The 16800-nt window shown below is 38.2% G+C and overlaps 1 protein-coding gene and 1 long non-coding RNA gene across 3 annotated transcripts; one reads left to right on the top strand and one right to left on the bottom strand.

The window, feature by feature from the left end:
- Positions 1-2346: 2346 nt before the first annotated feature.
- Positions 2347-3910, bottom strand: LOC134298903 (uncharacterized). Its single transcript, XR_010006022.1, has 2 exons — positions 3577-3910; positions 2347-3101 (listed from the first exon to the last, which is right to left on the bottom strand). It is a non-coding gene; the product is annotated as an uncharacterized LOC134298903 (long non-coding RNA).
- Positions 3911-4005: 95 nt separating this feature from the next.
- myl12b (myosin light chain 12B) lies at positions 4006-15386 on the top strand. 2 transcript variants are annotated; one of them, XM_003219685.4, is made up of 4 exons: positions 4006-4149; positions 13056-13254; positions 13400-13561; positions 14878-15386. In XM_003219685.4, exons 2-4 carry the CDS (start codon positions 13071-13073, stop codon positions 15048-15050), a joined length of 519 nt encoding a protein of 172 aa, XP_003219733.1. In that variant the 5' UTR covers positions 4006-4149; positions 13056-13070; the 3' UTR covers positions 15051-15386. The 2 variants fall into 2 exon arrangements, with proteins under 2 accessions (XP_003219733.1, XP_003219734.1); XM_003219686.3 differs by lacking the exon at positions 4006-4149 and adding an exon at positions 10114-10186.
- Positions 15387-16800: the final 1414 nt, after the last annotated feature.

A 16800-nucleotide genomic window follows, 5' to 3' on the forward strand; every position in this document is an offset into this window, starting at 1 on the left:
CTGTGTATGATTTCCAGGTAATAAAGCTAAGAATGGTCAGCATTGTGGCACACATTTTGACTCTGGGATATGATTTTTCATCTTTCCTAGCAAAATATTTCTATTATAGGTTTGGCTTCAATGTCACTGTTCAAAATCTCTTACGTTTATGGCAGTATATTCAAATACATCTGCATTATATAAGATTCTTGACCCATTGCAATTTATTTTCTCTTCCCCCTCCTTAAAACCTATTATTTATTTATTTTTATCCCTGTTTTCTCCCATGGGTGGGACTCAAAGCAGCGAACAAATTCATTTATATCAATATTTATTTCAATATTCTTTGGATCAGGTTGCTGTGAGTTTTCCGGGCTGTACTGACATGTTCCAGAAGCATTCTCTCCTGACATTTCACCCACATTTACGGCAGGCATTCTCAGAGGTTGTGAGGTGGGGTTTATATATCTGTGAAAAGTCCAGGATAGGAAATAGAACTCTTGTCTGTTTGAGGTGGGTGTGAATGTTGCAATTGGCCAGCTTGATTAGCATTGAATAGCCTTGGCTGCTTCCTGCCTGGGGGAATCCTTTGTTTGGAGGTGTTAGCTGGCCCTGGTTGTTTTCTGCCTGGAATTCCCATTTTCTGAATGTTGTTCTTTATTTACTGTACTGATTTTAGACTTTTTTAATACGGGTAGCCAGATTTTATTCATTTTCATTGTTTCCTCCTTTCTGTCGAAATTGTTAGGAGAGAATGCTTCTGGAACATGGCCATCCAGCCCGAAAAACTCACAGAACCCAGTGATTATGGCCGTGAAAGCCTTCGACAACACATTCTTTGGAGCTTTGAAGGTTTGTACCTTTATTTCTTGTCTCCTAGTGGCTCCTCAAACGGCTGCTGCTGCTGCTGAATATATGCATCGCTTCACTGAACTCATTCCAACATTTCCAGACGCCTCTGGGAATTACTACTTCAAATAGGGCACCATTAGCCAAATACCGGCATCTTGGGCACTGTCATTTGTGGTTTTCAATCAAACCTGTCTCTGATGAGAAATTCTCTAGACACAAATACCTCTATAGCTTGGAAGTATTGCCACCAGACTCAGAAATTATACAAATTGCAGTATGTTCCTTTCAGTTTATAGACTACAATCCTAAACATGTTTCAAAAAATTTCAGATTAAGTCAATAGCAGAATGGATAAAGCAGAATGACAATAATCTTTTCATATATATATATACACACACACACACACACACACACACACACACACACACACTGTGTGTGTGTGTGTATACATACACATATACATATATAGTTTTGGTAGAAAATAAAATACATAACCTTTAAAATAAGTCTTCCTGATTAAATCCTTTAAAGTTGTTCTGTTCTTCACTCCTAAAAGTATATAAAATTCAAATTTCTCACTTGTCTTTGGTGAGGCAAGTTTTAATATAAAGACAGATCTTTGTAAAACCACGAAGTCTTGGTATTCAGCACTCTATTTCTTTTCCCTGGGAAAACATTTTAGTTCAACATTTGTGCTTTAAGAAAAAACACTGTTGGGTTGTTGAGAAGACATTTAATCTTCAAAAGAAGCAAGTCCCTTCTCTCAGGAGGGATTTGCTTGAGCCATTTTATTTGAGCAGCTTTATGGATGTACCCCACTGATATTATTGGCAACTTGAAAGCCTTGCTTTTACTCTAAGAATGATATAGATATGACTTGTAAGATGGTTTGTTCAACCTTTTTAAACCGCCGCAAGCCTTCAAAGGAAAATAGCAGTGAAACTGTAGATGAACATAGATTTTACTCAGTGGTGTCAAACTACTTTAATTCTACAAGAGACATGCACCCTAATTCTGGGTGAAGCTTAGGAAGTAAACCTCCAAGAAACCTAATTGCCACAGTGGAGACAATAATCACAGGATACAGCTGTTGTGATCATCTTGGAAACAGCACACACATCACAGCTTATGTCAATTAAACCTTCAGACATTGCTTTCATTAGTACTAATGGAAGACACACACATATCGCCCCTTCAACTTAATTGCCACTTCCAAGGGAATTGCACTTGAGGAATTCATATTGCCACTTGTCTTAGCAACTGCAAACCTTCCACCTTGGAAAATTGAATTTTCCCCCTTTTAGACTTAGTTCCAGGAGCTGGTTAGAAATTTCCTTCCTGGACAGAGGGAACAATATTGGGCTAATGGATTATGACCTGTTACGATCACAACCTATTGGGTAGCAGAGTTTCAGGAGTGTTCCTTTGGTTTATTGGGTAATGGAAGATAACTGGGCATGTAAATATCTTGTTTCTATTCTATGCTCTCAGCAGACAAAAATTCAAGTAGACCTCTTTACATAACAAGTTTGTTTTACTCACAACTTCATGTATTTACATATACAAGTACATTTCTTGTCAGGTTAAGCTTTTAAAAAGTTTCAGTTTGTATCTTTAACTTATAGCCTTTAACAGTCTCTTTAAAACTATATTGCTCTGTATAGCTCTTTTTTATAACGTTCTAGTTCCAAAGAAACTCAAGCCTCAACTGACTTCTACCTTTTAATACTGGCTTCTGTACTCAGACATAAGCCTCAACTATCATATTTCAAACTGTCATCCTTTGTTAACTGCATTCTAAACAGTCACTGAACCAGTCACATAGTCTGCAGCCTTTCCCACTGTCTTAAGTACACAGAGCTAGGAAAACTGCTAACCATACACTTCAGGAAATAAACAGCACATTATAAACAGACAAAACATTAGATAGAGAAGGTTAGAGAAGGTTGCTATCTCCAACAAACAAAAGGGGCTGGGGAAGAAATAGAGAAAAATTGTTTATTGTCTGATTGGGGATAAGCACACTTATTTTCCAGTTACTTCAAGTGGTCATCAATCGATGTATCAGAGAATAACCATTTCTCTTTTCCAGACTGTTACTTCACAATGCCCAGATCCATTCCCATTCACGCCTTCTTTTCCAAAATCCAAAACTCTTCTGGTCCCGGGGTGCATCTACACTGTAGATTTAATGCAGTTTGACACCACTTCAGCTGCCATGGCCCAATGTTATTGAATCTAGAGAGTTGTAGGTTGGCGAGACATCAGCCCTGTTTGAGAAGGGGCGAAAGACCTTGTAAAACAACTGGGTTGCTGTGAGTTTTCCGGGTTTTATGGCCATGTTCCAGAAGCATTCTCTCCTGACATTTCTCCTGCATCTATGGCAAGCGTCCCCTGAGGTTATGAAGTCCATTGGAAACTAGGCAAGTGGAATTTATATATCTGTGGGAGAAAGAACTCTTGTCTGTTTGAGGCAGGTGTGAATGTAGCAGTTGGCCACCTTGATTAGCACTGAATAGCCTTTCAGCTTCAAGGTCTGACTGCTTACTGCCTGGGGGTGGGGGGGGGGAATCCTTTGTTGGGAGGTATTAGCTGGACCTGAATGATTCATGTCTGGAATTCCTGTTTTCTGAGTGTTCTCACGGCAACTAGTGATTCCAGCCATGAAAGCCTTCGACAATACATAAAACTACAACTTCGAGGATCCCATAGCCTGGAGCCATAGTAGTTCAACGTGGTTCTAACCTGTACTAATCATCAGATGATCCCAGGCGCTTAATCTGCAAATGACAGAAAGAAGCGTTCGAATGCACGACGTCACCGAGAACCGAGACGTCATCAAGGGCCGCTCCCACCCGCCAAACAGGAAAGGCGCCTCGATTTCCTTACAAGGTCATCAGGCCCAGTTCCCCGCGCGCATGCGTACCAGGCCCTGGCCCGACTTCTTCCCCGCCCTTTTAGCCCCGCCCAATCCCCTGGAATGCGGGCTGTACCAACTCAAGGAAGGGCAGGGGGAGGAGCCATACTCTCCCTAGGGGAAATACTTTTTAGGAAAGAATAAACTCTTTCTTCAAGCGACGGTTGATTTCAAATTTTTGGTATTGTGCCTGTCCCTTATTTGTTTCCCCTTTCTTCCTGACGACACAACTTTATTCCGTTTCTCCCTCTCACCGTCCCCCCCTGCTGTGGCGCCATAGTGGTTCCTCCCGGTGTTTGCGCTCTTCCGGAAGTGCCGGGGCTGTTGGGTTTCTTGATTCCAGAGCCGTTGGTATTTCTCTTGGCTTCTCCCTCAGCCGAAGCTTCTTCGTTGCCACTCAGGTGAGCGAGAATGGTGGGCTGGCCTGTGTGGGTGGAGGAAAGGGGGTGGCTGGGAATGGGCTCTTCTCTTCCTCTCTCTCTCTCTTGAAGGAGGGCGCGGCTGTCATGGCGGAGGCTGCTCAGAAGGGGCAGTTGTTTCGCCTGTTGTCCCTTCGTCTTCCTTCCTTGTAGGGCTGGTATGACCCTCCAGGTGTTTTGGACTTCAACTCCCACAATTCCTAATTCCTACCGGCTGTTAGGAATTGTGGGAGTTGAAGTCCAAAACACCTGGAGGGCCCAAGTTTGCAGCTTTCGAATGGAAGCGTTTGTGTTGCCGAAGGCTTTCGTGGCCGGAATCACTGCGTTGCTGTAAGTTTTCCGGGCTGTATAGCCATGTTCCAGAAGCATTCTCTCCTGACGTTTCGCCTGCATCTATGGCAGGCATCCTCAAAGGTTGTGAGGCCTGTTGGAAACTAGGCAAGAGTGGTTTATTTGTCTGTGGAAAGTCCAGGGTGGGAGAAATAACTCTTGTCTGTTTGAGGCAAATGTGAATGTTGCAATTGGACACCTTGATTAGCATTGAAAAGCCTTGCAGATACAAAGCCTGGCGGATTCTTATCTGGAGGAATCCTTTGTTGGACACATGGATAGATACCTACATAAAAACTCCAACCATCATCCAAGTCAAAAAAAAAGCACCATTAAATCCCTGGTAGACTGTGCAAAAAGAATCTGCTTATCCCACCTCCTCCAAAGGGAATTAAACCACTTAAACTGGGCTCTACAGGCCAATGAATACTCCACCACAGACTCCAGAAGAGCTACAAGGCAAAAACAAGCCATGAGAGTAAAGACAAAGATTCACCCAGAGAAAAAGTGTTCTTACCATCCATCAAGGGAACCACTGACTGCATAGGGAAGCTGATGAAGAAACACAACCTACAAACTATCTACAGGCTCACTAAGAAAATCCAACAAATGCTACATTCAGTGAAGGACAAGAGACTCCTCTGCAGGAGTCTACCATATGTCATGCAGCTGTGGACAAGTCTACATAGGGACCATCAAACACAGCATTGCCCAAACAAATCAAGGAACATGAAAGGCACTCCAAACTAACTCAACCAGAAAAGTCAGCTATAGCAGAGCACTTGATGACCCAACCTGGACACAGAATATTATTTGAGAACACAGAAATGCTGGACCACTCTAACAACCTCTATGTCATACTACACAGAGAAGCCATTGAAATCCACAAGCATGTGGACAAATTTCAACAGGAAGGAGAAAGCCATGAAAATGAACAAAATCTGGGTACCAGTATTAAAAAGAAACTCTAATATCAGGACAGTAAACAAAGAACAACATTCAGAAAACCGGAGAATTCCAGACAGAAAACAATCAGGGCCAGCTAACACCTCCTAACAAAGTATTCTCCCAGGCAGTAAGCAGCCAGTCCACGAGGCTGCAAGGCCATTCAGTGCTAATCAAGATGGCCAATTGCTACATTAACACTTGCCTCAGACAGACAAGAGTTATTTCTCCCACCATGGACTTTCAACAGATATATAAACCCCTCTTGCCTAGTTTTCAACACACATCGCAATCACTGAGGATGCCTGCCATAGAGGCAGGCAAAACGTCAGGAGAGAACGCTTCTGGAACATGGCCATACAGCCCGGAAAACTCACAGCAAACCCAGGAAGGGTTTGAACTTTTTAAATAACCCCACCTGTGGCTATGGCTAAGTGAAGAGGCCTTCTGACATGCAAAAGGAAGTGGATTAACTGCTATTAGGTGACCTGTGTATGAGGGAAAGGAAGTGAAAGGAATTGGGGGAAAAGAAGAAGGAAGAGAAAGGGAAGGAGAACAGTTAAGGAGAGAGGGAAGGAAGGAAAGAAAGAGCCATTGCATACTCAAGCAGTGGTAGTTGTGTATAAAATCGCATCCAGGCGATGTGTATAAATCATGTATGAAACACACTTTTGCTTAGAATTGGTTCACATCTCCAAGAGATCTTGTTGTGTAAATATAGGTTAGTACAGCTTTTCCAAAACCTGGATCCCTTCTAGTCCCAGGATACACAGGTAAAGGAGGAAGAAAGCTTTCTGCCTTGCAGCAAGCTTAGGACAGCTGGTGTGCCTGTTGCAGGAAGGGACTGTCAGGAAATGACTGCATCCGCCTAGGCCTTGGTAGGCAGGAGTCACTCTGGTTAACTTATAGGAGTGCTTCCCCAAAAAAGTACTTTGTTCTGCTAGCAAAAATCTACTCTAGCAATGGCTGCATCTTAAGTTTTGGGCAGTGCCGTTCTGTGTGCTGCAGCAGGTAATGGAAAGCTGCTTCCACTTAAAGACTCTGTACATCAAGGTGCCAAAATACTGCTTTGATACTTTGAGAAGCAGCTAGGGGCCCTTCCACAGCCATATAACGCAGAATCAAGGCAGAAAATCCCATAATATCTGCTTTGAACTGGGCTATCTGAGTGCCGTTCCAGACAGGCCCTATATCCCAGGATCTGATCGCAGGTTTTCTGCTTTAAACTAGATTATAAACCCACACTGCCAGATAATCTCGGATAAACAGAAAACTTAGGATCTGATCCTGAAATGTAGGGCCTGTCTGGAAGGGCCCTGAGTCCACACTGCCATATATTCCAGTTCAAAGCAGAAAATTTGGGATTTTTATTCAGCTGTGTGGAAGGGGCCTTGGACAGCTGTGGTATCTTTAAGACCAGAAAAGCTTGGGAGTGAGATAGTTAGTGGCAGACTAAAATTATGTACTCAGGTTCAAATTCTAGTTTATCCATTAAGCTGATTGAATAATTTAACTTAGGTGATATTTTTATCTGTTTTATTAGGTAGATGAATATAACTGAATAAACCTGTACCACAAGACTTCTATGTTTGATTAGGAATACCATTGTGGATACATCAATTACTTCTTTGACAAACTGTTTGAGGAACTTTTTTTTACGTTAAATTATTTTGTAGTTGGAAACCATGAGGCACTTGAAGCAATTTGCTTTGGTTCAAAGGTCACACCCTAAAACAGTTTCTTTTAAATAAATAGTTGTAGCAAAATCTGCTATAAATGTTTCTCCCCATCACAGTAGAATATAAAGAGTCCAGTATGTATTTTTCCATAGTTCATTAAAAACTAAATAGTTTAATGAAAATCCAGCTTGAAAGTAATTTTTTTAAAATGTTCTATATGCAGACTAAAGCATGAGAAAACATAGTTCGTTTACAGCGAGGTAGCCATGTAGAATGGGATGAGAAATCCTGACAATTCAAAGTGTGCTATTCCTGTCCAGGAATTTGAAATATTTTCCCAGCCCTCATAAATCCTCTCGTCTGGTGCATTCCAAAGGAAGCTATCTTACAGGGGAGTTGCCCTTTACTATGATTGTAACTCTAGTAGCAAAACCTCAGCTGATTAAATAGCTAACTTGAACAAATGTCTAAATATAAATATGAACTAAAATGTTTGCTGATATAAGCTGATTAAAATAGACTATTTATGTATAACTTGCTTTGTTTGTCTTCAGTTCATTACAGTCTGATAAACTGATATGTGAGGTCTGTCTGATATGTGAGTTGATGTCCAAAACACCTGGAGAACCTTGGTTTTCCAGCAATTTTAACTGATGTAGCCAAAACGGTACCAATCATACAAGAGGGTGGGGTATCAAGCCCAGAATTTGCAAAACTAAAGAAAAAAACTATTCTTGGTGGAAAAAAATGAGAATCAAAAGCAGCCTCGCAGAGACTGGGCATGCTCATTGGGAATGGAATTTCGACTGACTGAAGTCAATGTAAAGAAAAATTGAGAGCGGAGGAGCAGGAGTGACAAGACTGAACTCCTTTGCAGTAGCCCTTTATAATGCATTTGTGGGAGTTCTGATTTCCTATCACTATTTGTTTTAAGATCATTGTGATAGCTCCTTCATGTCTAGCAGATATGCTCGAGTTACCTGAGCTACAAAGAAGCACTTTGTGTATTAGTGGCTGAAGGAAAGCCAAGACCTTTTTCATCTTGTATACATTTTCAACTGTACAGTTACATGATTCATTCACCTTGCACAATTTGAATAAACCTAAAGTTAGCTATTCTCAGACTTTACAAATAATTTGATACCAGTTTTTTTTAAAAAAATCAATATTTTACTTAACATTGCTTTGAGAATTGTTTTGGGCAGAAAAGTGAAACACTTTTCATAAATAAAAGGTGGCAAAGAATTAAGTGTTTCTGAAAAATTTGGTTTCTTGCTAACTTTCACATTATATTGTTGTATATAGTGATCATTTTAATTATCTCCCAGAAAACCTTAGAGATTTTTTTTTTGCTTTCTTGTGTATCTGTTTTGTTTTGATTATATTCCACCTTTTACCCAGCCCTGTGTCTTAAGGTGATTTTTAAAGGTTGACAGAAATAAGGTTCACATAATGAGTTAAACTATAATACATTTTCAACAAGGTTAAAAGCAAATTAAAAGTATAGGTATTAACAACACAAACGGCAAATGTAGACAGCCCAGAGCATGATTAAAAGCCCTAGTTTAGAAGTACTGTATGTTAAAATACAGAAGTCTTCATTTGCCTGTGGAAGATAGTGAGCAGTGGCCAATTTAGCTTTTCTAGAAAAAGAATTCCAGAGCCTGGAAACGGTTACCAAAAAAGTGCTGTCCTGCAGTCCTATTAGATATGTTTGTGGTGTGGTGGGATGGAGAGGAAGCCTCCTGAAGATCTCAATATGCAGGCTGTGTTAGGTATATGTTGACAGCTAATGATAAACTTTACAACTTGAATTGATTTCGCTCTTGTTGAGTGGTTATGTATGAAGAAGCATATCCAAAACTAGTCACGCTTGAATTCTGGCATGTGAGCATTTTGATAATATTTTGTATTGCCTCGTCCAGTTTGTCTGGCAACTCTTTATAATGCATAGCTTAACTGGATCAAGCATCAACTCTTGTTTGGTGCTTGATAAATATCGTCTAGCCCCAATTGTTTGTTTAAACTAGAGCAGACTCATTGAATAATAATTAAAAAAGAATTAACTTGCCAAGTTTCATTTGATTTGGAATGTCTCTCATAAGAACTAACGATTGTGGAGCTTGTTTCCAAAAGGTACCAAATCAATTTATACAAATTTTACAGGAATTGAAAAAAATCCTGTAAAAAAAGTGATTTGATACATTTTGATAGTTTGATATGCTTATATTCCGCTACTAGCCAACCTATACTTTATTTTTCTTTCTTTCATTTGATTGGTTCCTTTTTTAAATAAATGCCACTATTGGATTTAGGTTTAATAGTGTAACTAGTGAAATAATAGTCAACCGCATGAGCAAATGCTGTAATTTCTTTATATTTATATCCTGACCTTTCTTCCAAGGAACAACAGGGAAGCACACATAGTCTCCTTCCTCATTTTTATTCTCATAGTAACCCTGTGGGGTTACTAAAGTTTAGTGATTAGTAATCCTGTGAATTTATGGCCAAATGGAGACTCGAACCTTGAGTTTTCCCTGTCTTCTAAACATAATCACCCCTATTTACATTTATTTATGTTGACAAGCAGACTGCATATGGATTGTCATATGGATTGTATGTTTTGTGGTCATATACAAATTGTATATGTGCTTCTCACATGAACATAATATTCTTGGAGAAAAATGATTATGGAATCCCAAATATGTTTAACAACCTTGTCTTATATGACTTGGAAGATCAGGTGCTGAAATTTGTGTGGGAAACAGAGTTAATTGAATGGAAAATTCCAGATTGTGCTTAAGCTGCTCTGGATATAGGGCAATAAATGTTTGTCGGCTGACTTGGACTTGAGTGTATTTTTAGTCTGTCAGTAATTTGTGAATTTGTGTGTCAGAGGACTGTTGTAGATGGAATACAAGTTTTAAATTGTGAAGTTAATCAGTGGATGAAATCAGTGTTGCTATTTGTAGATCTCCCGTTAGAATATAACTCATGTACAGCATCTTTTCTTGTCATTTGAAAGCCTGGTAGACTACGGAAGTGCAGTTTTATACTCAGATATGGTAAGAATTTTCTATAAGGTGTATGGTTTGTTACCTTGTTAGAATATTTATTTCATAGTAGCCTGGATAGTTCTGAAATGTTGTTAGGCTGAATCAGCTTTTTATGTTACCTATTTTACGTTTTCTTAGCTTGTAAAATCTGAAGTCAATGTTTGAAATAGGCTTTTAACATATGGTATAATGGTTTGAGTATCGGATTAGGACTCTGGGAGTTGATAGTAGGGAAGTTTCACACTCTAAAACTCAGAGGAAGGAAATACAAGCCACCTCTAAATAAATCTTATCACGAAAATCCCATATAATACGTAATTATAATTCAGAACAATTTGAAGGCACAAAACAACAAGAAATCATTTGAAAGACACCTCATGAAGTAAAGAGACTATTAGGTTCAAAACTAGAGTATATACCTAGATTCAGCTCTGAATCTGGGTACCCAGTTTTCAGCAGTAACTTAAGAGTGAGTGAGTGTTCCCTTTCCAGGAGACATGTTTTAGTAGCATCATGTTTGGATTGCTGTAACAGTTTGAGGATGCAGTTGAAGCATTGTACAAAATACTGTGGCCACATCTTTCACAGATAGACTCCTTTGTTTTGGCAACCCCATTGTCTACAATTCTCTTTCTGGATTCAACTCAAAGTTTTGTTTATGACCTATAAATCTCTGTATGTCTTGAAACTGATTCCGTTGAAAGGCCATATTTTCCAACCCTAAATGCACCTTATTTATCTAATTTTGGGAGCAAAATATGGCTCTGATAGGTACGTACTTGAGTGAGAGACTATGAATGGATACCAGATACTGTAGGCTATATTTCAGAGAAAAGAACTGTTAAAACGACATCAGTATTTCTCATCCAATAAAATTCTATTAAATACAAGAGGTTACTATAAATTGATAGTACCTTGACAGTACATTTTCCAGTACAACTCTCTCTGGGTTTGGTGTCTGAAGGGGAATGCTTTTTTTTTATCCCGCTATCCCCAGAAGCACATTTGGTGGGTCTGTAGAACATTGCTTTCTCAGTGCCTATCATCAAACTCCCTGTGGAAGGAGGCTAGGCAGTTCTTGCTACTCTCTATCCACTGGTTAATGAAGACCTTAGAAAGGTCTCTTGGCATCTAACCAGTGTTATTGCTAAGGGGATCTTTGATTGATGCAGTGGTCGTGTTTTAATAAATGTATTTGTTGATTTACACATGGTTGGCAGAAAGTTGTATACATTTTGAAGATGATATAGAGGAGCAATCCAGATAGATATGGGTTATTTCTTTGTGCCGCCTAACCCAAGGGACAAGTTCAAAATACTTTTACTCATCTTAAGATAAATTGGACTTTAAAAAAAGGAAACTGTTGAAGTGAATACACACTATTTATTGTTCTGGTTTTCCATTAATTTTTTGTAAAATAAAATATAAATGATTTACAGATACATAGTATAGATCACTACTGCAAGAAATAAACATATGTAACAGTGGGGAATGTGTGCACTTTAAATGATTTACAGTTCTTTCCTTTCAGTGTTACAGTATTGTGTGAGTTCTTATGGTTAGGTTTTATTCTAAATGTTTCAGGTGTAGTAGTTACAGATTTAAACAAATAAATAGTAATATAGTTGATAGTATAAAAAACAAAACTCCAAAGTATTTTGGAGTACAGTACCTGTTTTTAGAAGAATGGCCATGCTTATCTACCTCGGCATAAACAAAAAATACTATAGCATCTATAGTCTAACAGATTTGCTAGGTGTTTCTGTTATTGTTTATTCATTATATTCATTAATGTCATTCATTAATAGAATATGAATCAGGAATTCAAGCATGCCTGAGATACTAGAAAATATTCACTTGTGGAGTAATGGGAGTTAAAAACATTTAGACCATAGGAAAAGTAAATTAGAAAGTACCCATGGTTATAATTACATCATTAACAATGACTTTTTTCAAAAATGTACTTGATAGCAAAATATGTTGACACTAAATAAGCCAACACTATATGCATTTATTAGCTTTACTTTCTGCTGTTAGTCATGATATGACTTGTGGGATAAAAACTGTTTTCTCTTAGCAGGCAGGCAGGATATTAAACACTTAACAAGCTGGTAATTTAACATGATCTTATTGTGCTAAAGCATTCAATATATGTATGATTAGGCAATATTAGTATTGATTAATTTTGTTCTGTTCTTTTTTTCCAGAGCAAGTGCATAAATAACATAAAACATCTTCTTTCAAAACAGTTAACTGATCAGTGAAGCCCCTAGGCCTTTATCACTAACATTCAGAATAAATGCAAGGATAATTTGGTAGAAAAAAATGCATCAGGATATATCAAACAATTTTGTTAAGAAAATGTGGTTACTAAAAGCTCAATAGTAATAAGGATGGCTGATCTTAACAAATGTGAGGACACATCTCTTTCAGTCCCAATTTTCAGTCTTAAAGTACTATATTCTATCAAAACAAAGTCAGGATTTGTATTAAGTATTTAGGTGTTCCTAATTGTTGTTAAACTAATTGTATCCCACTAATTTTAGAGAGTTGTGTTAAATCTCACAACCCCATTGTGAAGATAGTCAGAGAATGTGATTTACCAGGAGTTCCTGTTGAGTATCTTGGCTGAATAGGAATTTGAACCTGCTTAAATGGTGAAAATGTTAAATCTGTTAAATTGCTAACCTGCTATTTATTTTCTTCTAGAATGTTTCGAAGCACAAATTACAAAGTACAAGTAGAGAATTTATCTGAAAGAAACATATTTGTGTTAAATTGTTGAAACAAGTAAAATAGTTTTATGGCCCATGTGTGCCATATATTTTCTCTTTTTGGCAGTATACCTTTCCATGACAGTATTTTCTTTCTGTTATAGAATCCAACAGCCACCATGTCAAGCAAAAGGGCAAAGACCAAGACCACAAAGAAGCGCCCTCAGCGGGCTACTTCCAATGTGTTTGCTATGTTTGATCAGTCTCAAATTCAAGAATTCAAAGAAGCATTTAACATGATTGATCAAAACAGAGATGGCTTCATTGACAAAGAAGACCTGCATGATATGCTTGCTTCACTTGGTAATTTGTTTCTCACTTTTTCTGGTTAGGTTGCTTTTGTATGGGGAAGTTTGTATCATAGCTTTTCAAAAATACATTATGAAATGAAATTGATCAATAAGCTGATATTACTGATTTTCAATAAATCAAGGATGTTTTGTTGCAGGGAAGAATCCAACTGATGAATACCTAGATGCTATGATGAATGAAGCTCCAGGACCCATAAATTTTACTATGTTTCTCACAATGTTTGGAGAGAAATTAAATGGCACTGATCCAGAAGATGTAATCAGGAATGCCTTTGCTTGCTTTGATGAAGAAGCAACAGGTGGGATGTGAAACTGCCAGAGATGGCATATGGCAAAATGTGTGATTTATCATTACAATATAGATAGAATTGAAAATGTTGCCTCTTGTGTGGTTAAAACCTCTAAAGCAGTGTTAGCTTATTCACAGAGAAGGGATGAAGAGTAGTAGTAGTGTATCATTGTTGTCTTCTCCAGATTTATACCATTCTTGTTTTGACAGCACCTCAAGGTGCTTAACATCCTATATAAAAACACTTAAAATCACCCTTGTTTTTGTTGTTTGCTGTCCTCTTGTGAATAAGAGCCCTCCAAGGTCATCCACTGCTCTGATCAGGCTTTCCAAATTCAATATTATAGATTGGAGAGCTCTAAATACAAACGCTAAACTAGAATACAAGCAGTGTAAAAAAATCAAGTCATTTGCAAATATTTTAACAAGATATTCCCCAGATAAAAATATAGGGAATAATTGAATCTGATGGAAAAGAGTTCCATTAATGGGATGTCATTATCAAGAAAACCCACAACATAACCTAAAGTGCACACTGCAGTGCAACACAAGAAGAGCCTTGCCAACTCACCTTAAATCTTGGTTGGTCAGTACTAGGAGAGAAAGTTCTTTTAATACTTGGATCCTGAGGCATTTATTGCGTTACATCCTAATACTAATGCCTTGAATAGGGCTTGGTGGCTCACTGGCAATTAGTTCAGTGGATTGAGTTGTAGTGAACTCATTGCTTGCTGTCTCATCTACACTAGGTAATAACCTCTTTTCTAGCTCTTGTTTCTGAATGACCTTGATGTTGTCTTTAGCGTCAGCCAGAGACAAGCTTGGATAGCTTTAACATTTGCAAAGGAACAACTTTGCAGGTCAAATTAAAGGTCTTGGGTTTTGAAACTCACAGGATTTTAGACCCGTGCTTTCATGAAGAAATGTAGTTTATAACATGGCTGTTCGTTTTGGTGTTAGCCCATCACTGATGCTGAATTTAAAGGGTGGTTGGGAGGAATAAAATATTTAAATCCAGTCTTTTAATGTCCCTTGAAAGCTGAAAATGCAATTTGTTATTGTTCAAGTAAAGCATGAAATGATACGTGTTAATTGTGTCAATAAGATTTTGAAAGCTATAGCTATTTAGGTTGCACTAAAGTCTTTGGATACATTTATGGTGTTTCTATACTACATGTTTATGCAATTACACCAAATACGTTATGCAGTTATGTAGACTCTTTGTTGTGTGTGGAAATTCATTTAATTTCCCCCTGGGGGAGAAGAGCAGTATATAAATTAAATAAATAAATTTTATCGTTTTCAACTGATATTTTGTATTTTTAGGCTTCATTCAAGAAGACTACCTGAGAGAATTGCTGACAACAATGGGAGACAGATTTACAGATGAAGAAGTAGATGAGCTGTTCAGAGAGGCACCAATTGATAAAAAGGGCAATTTCAGCTACATTGAGTTCACACGCATCCTTAAACATGGAGCAAAAGACAAAGATGACTAAAACAGAACTCTTCCCTCTGCAGTTCTCTTTAGATCTCACTTGCGGTTATTTGAGGGTTTTTTTCCTGGTAGAACCTGTTGCATGCATTTAGCTTTACAGCTTTTGCCTTTCTTGATGTATTTATCTATACCAGGCCATTCTGGCACACTTTGCACCTGTGTAATCAGGCTGGCAATAGGGATTGCAATTGTGATAAAAAGATTTGGAGGGCAGGACCAATGACTGAGGGCCCAGGAAAAAAAATCTCAAATTTTCTGGTTTAGCTGGATTTTTACATTTTGTAATAATGCCATTTTGAAATAAGATTGCTATATCAATAAAATACCTCAAATGCTGCATCGTGAAATATGTGATTTTGTTAAATATTTGCAGTCCAGGGTTCAAATTTTCCAGTAAAAGTACCAAAGTAAACAACAAATAGGATGCTGAACAATGGACCATCTGAACCTCAGATTTTAACATGGAAGTCATTGTTTCTTTCATTTAGATTTGACTATGATATAGTGCTGGTTAGCCAGGATTGGAGAACCTGTGGCCCTATGGATTTGAGCTGCTGCTTTATCATCCTTCACCATTGACTAGGCTACTAGAGCTAGTGAGAGGTAGTGTTGAACAATATCTGGGGGCCCTGGTGAGCACTAGTCTTTGCAACCTTGAGTGTTCTTTTGTATTCTGCTTTCTGGCTCTGACCGATTGCTTCAATAGTATAGGCACATGGTTAGTAATGCAACCATTAACTGCCTTGCTGATCAATGTTGAAGAAGTTACCATTATTTAACTGTATGAAATGAAGTATTTGGCATTGTTGAAGCTTTCCAGAGTTGCTGTATTTATGCTCTTTAGAGGGCCATCCTTACCCTCTAGATCAGTGTTTCTCAACCTGTGGGTCCCCAGGTGTTTTGGCCTACTATTCCCAGAAATACCAGCCAGTTTACCAGCTATTAGTATGTCTGGATGTTGAAGGCCAAAACATCTGGGGACTCACAGGTTGAGAACCACTGGTCTAGATTATATTGTGGGATGCTACACTTTGCTGATGCAGTTTTTAACCACTGAGCATTATTCAGATTTCCAAAATACAGGGAAAATACAGTTCTATAAGTATCTAAATGATTTTGAAGTGATGGCTGCATGAGCCACTTTCCCTGTGAGAAGAAAATGAACATAGGGCAAGCTGAGATTTTATGCATTGAAAGGGTTTTGGGGGCTGGAAAGAATTCTCTCATAATAATGAACCTGTATTCCACCAATGAATCTTTTTTGTAATAGATGAAAGACCAACGAGGGGAAACTTTAGACATTTGTGAACGTACTAAATTAAGGGAAACGAGTATGTTGTACAACAACTGCGATCTTTCCTGAAGGCTTAAAACTCTCAGGAATTAATAAAAAGTTCTTAAGTAGTTAACTTAGGGAAGCTTTTTTGGCCCACAGAGAATGTGTTAAAAGTTACTGAGTTAAGAAACTTAACTAGTTCGTCAATGGCTGTATCCAGTATTAGTCTAGCAGTAAAAATAGCTGGCTAGCTTCATTCCTTGGCAGTTGCACAAATATTAGGGAAACAAACAACACCTACTTGAAGTCATTTGTAAAATTATTTGCACAATTAGAATCAAAGTAACACATTTGACACTGACACAAGAATGAAAATGTTGTGTCAGATGAAAGGAACTTTTCCCTAGCATAACGCAACCTGAGACTAGAATTCTTGAGACTGAGAACAAATGTTAAAGCTAATCCTTTGTTTCAT

The sequence above is a fragment of the Anolis carolinensis genome, chromosome 4 (genome assembly GCF_035594765.1).
Source record: "Anolis carolinensis isolate JA03-04 chromosome 4, rAnoCar3.1.pri, whole genome shotgun sequence".
NCBI lineage: Eukaryota > Metazoa > Chordata > Lepidosauria > Squamata > Dactyloidae > Anolis > Anolis carolinensis.

Bases quoted from the DNA above. Each gene is read 5' to 3' on its own strand.
- myl12b (XM_003219686.3), top strand. The intron at 13,255-13,399 runs GTAATTTGTTTC...GTTTTGTTGCAG, and splicing joins TGATATGCTTGCTTCACTTG to GGAAGAATCCAACTGATGAA. The intron at 13,562-14,877 runs GTGGGATGTGAA...TTGTATTTTTAG, and splicing joins CTTTGATGAAGAAGCAACAG to GCTTCATTCAAGAAGACTAC.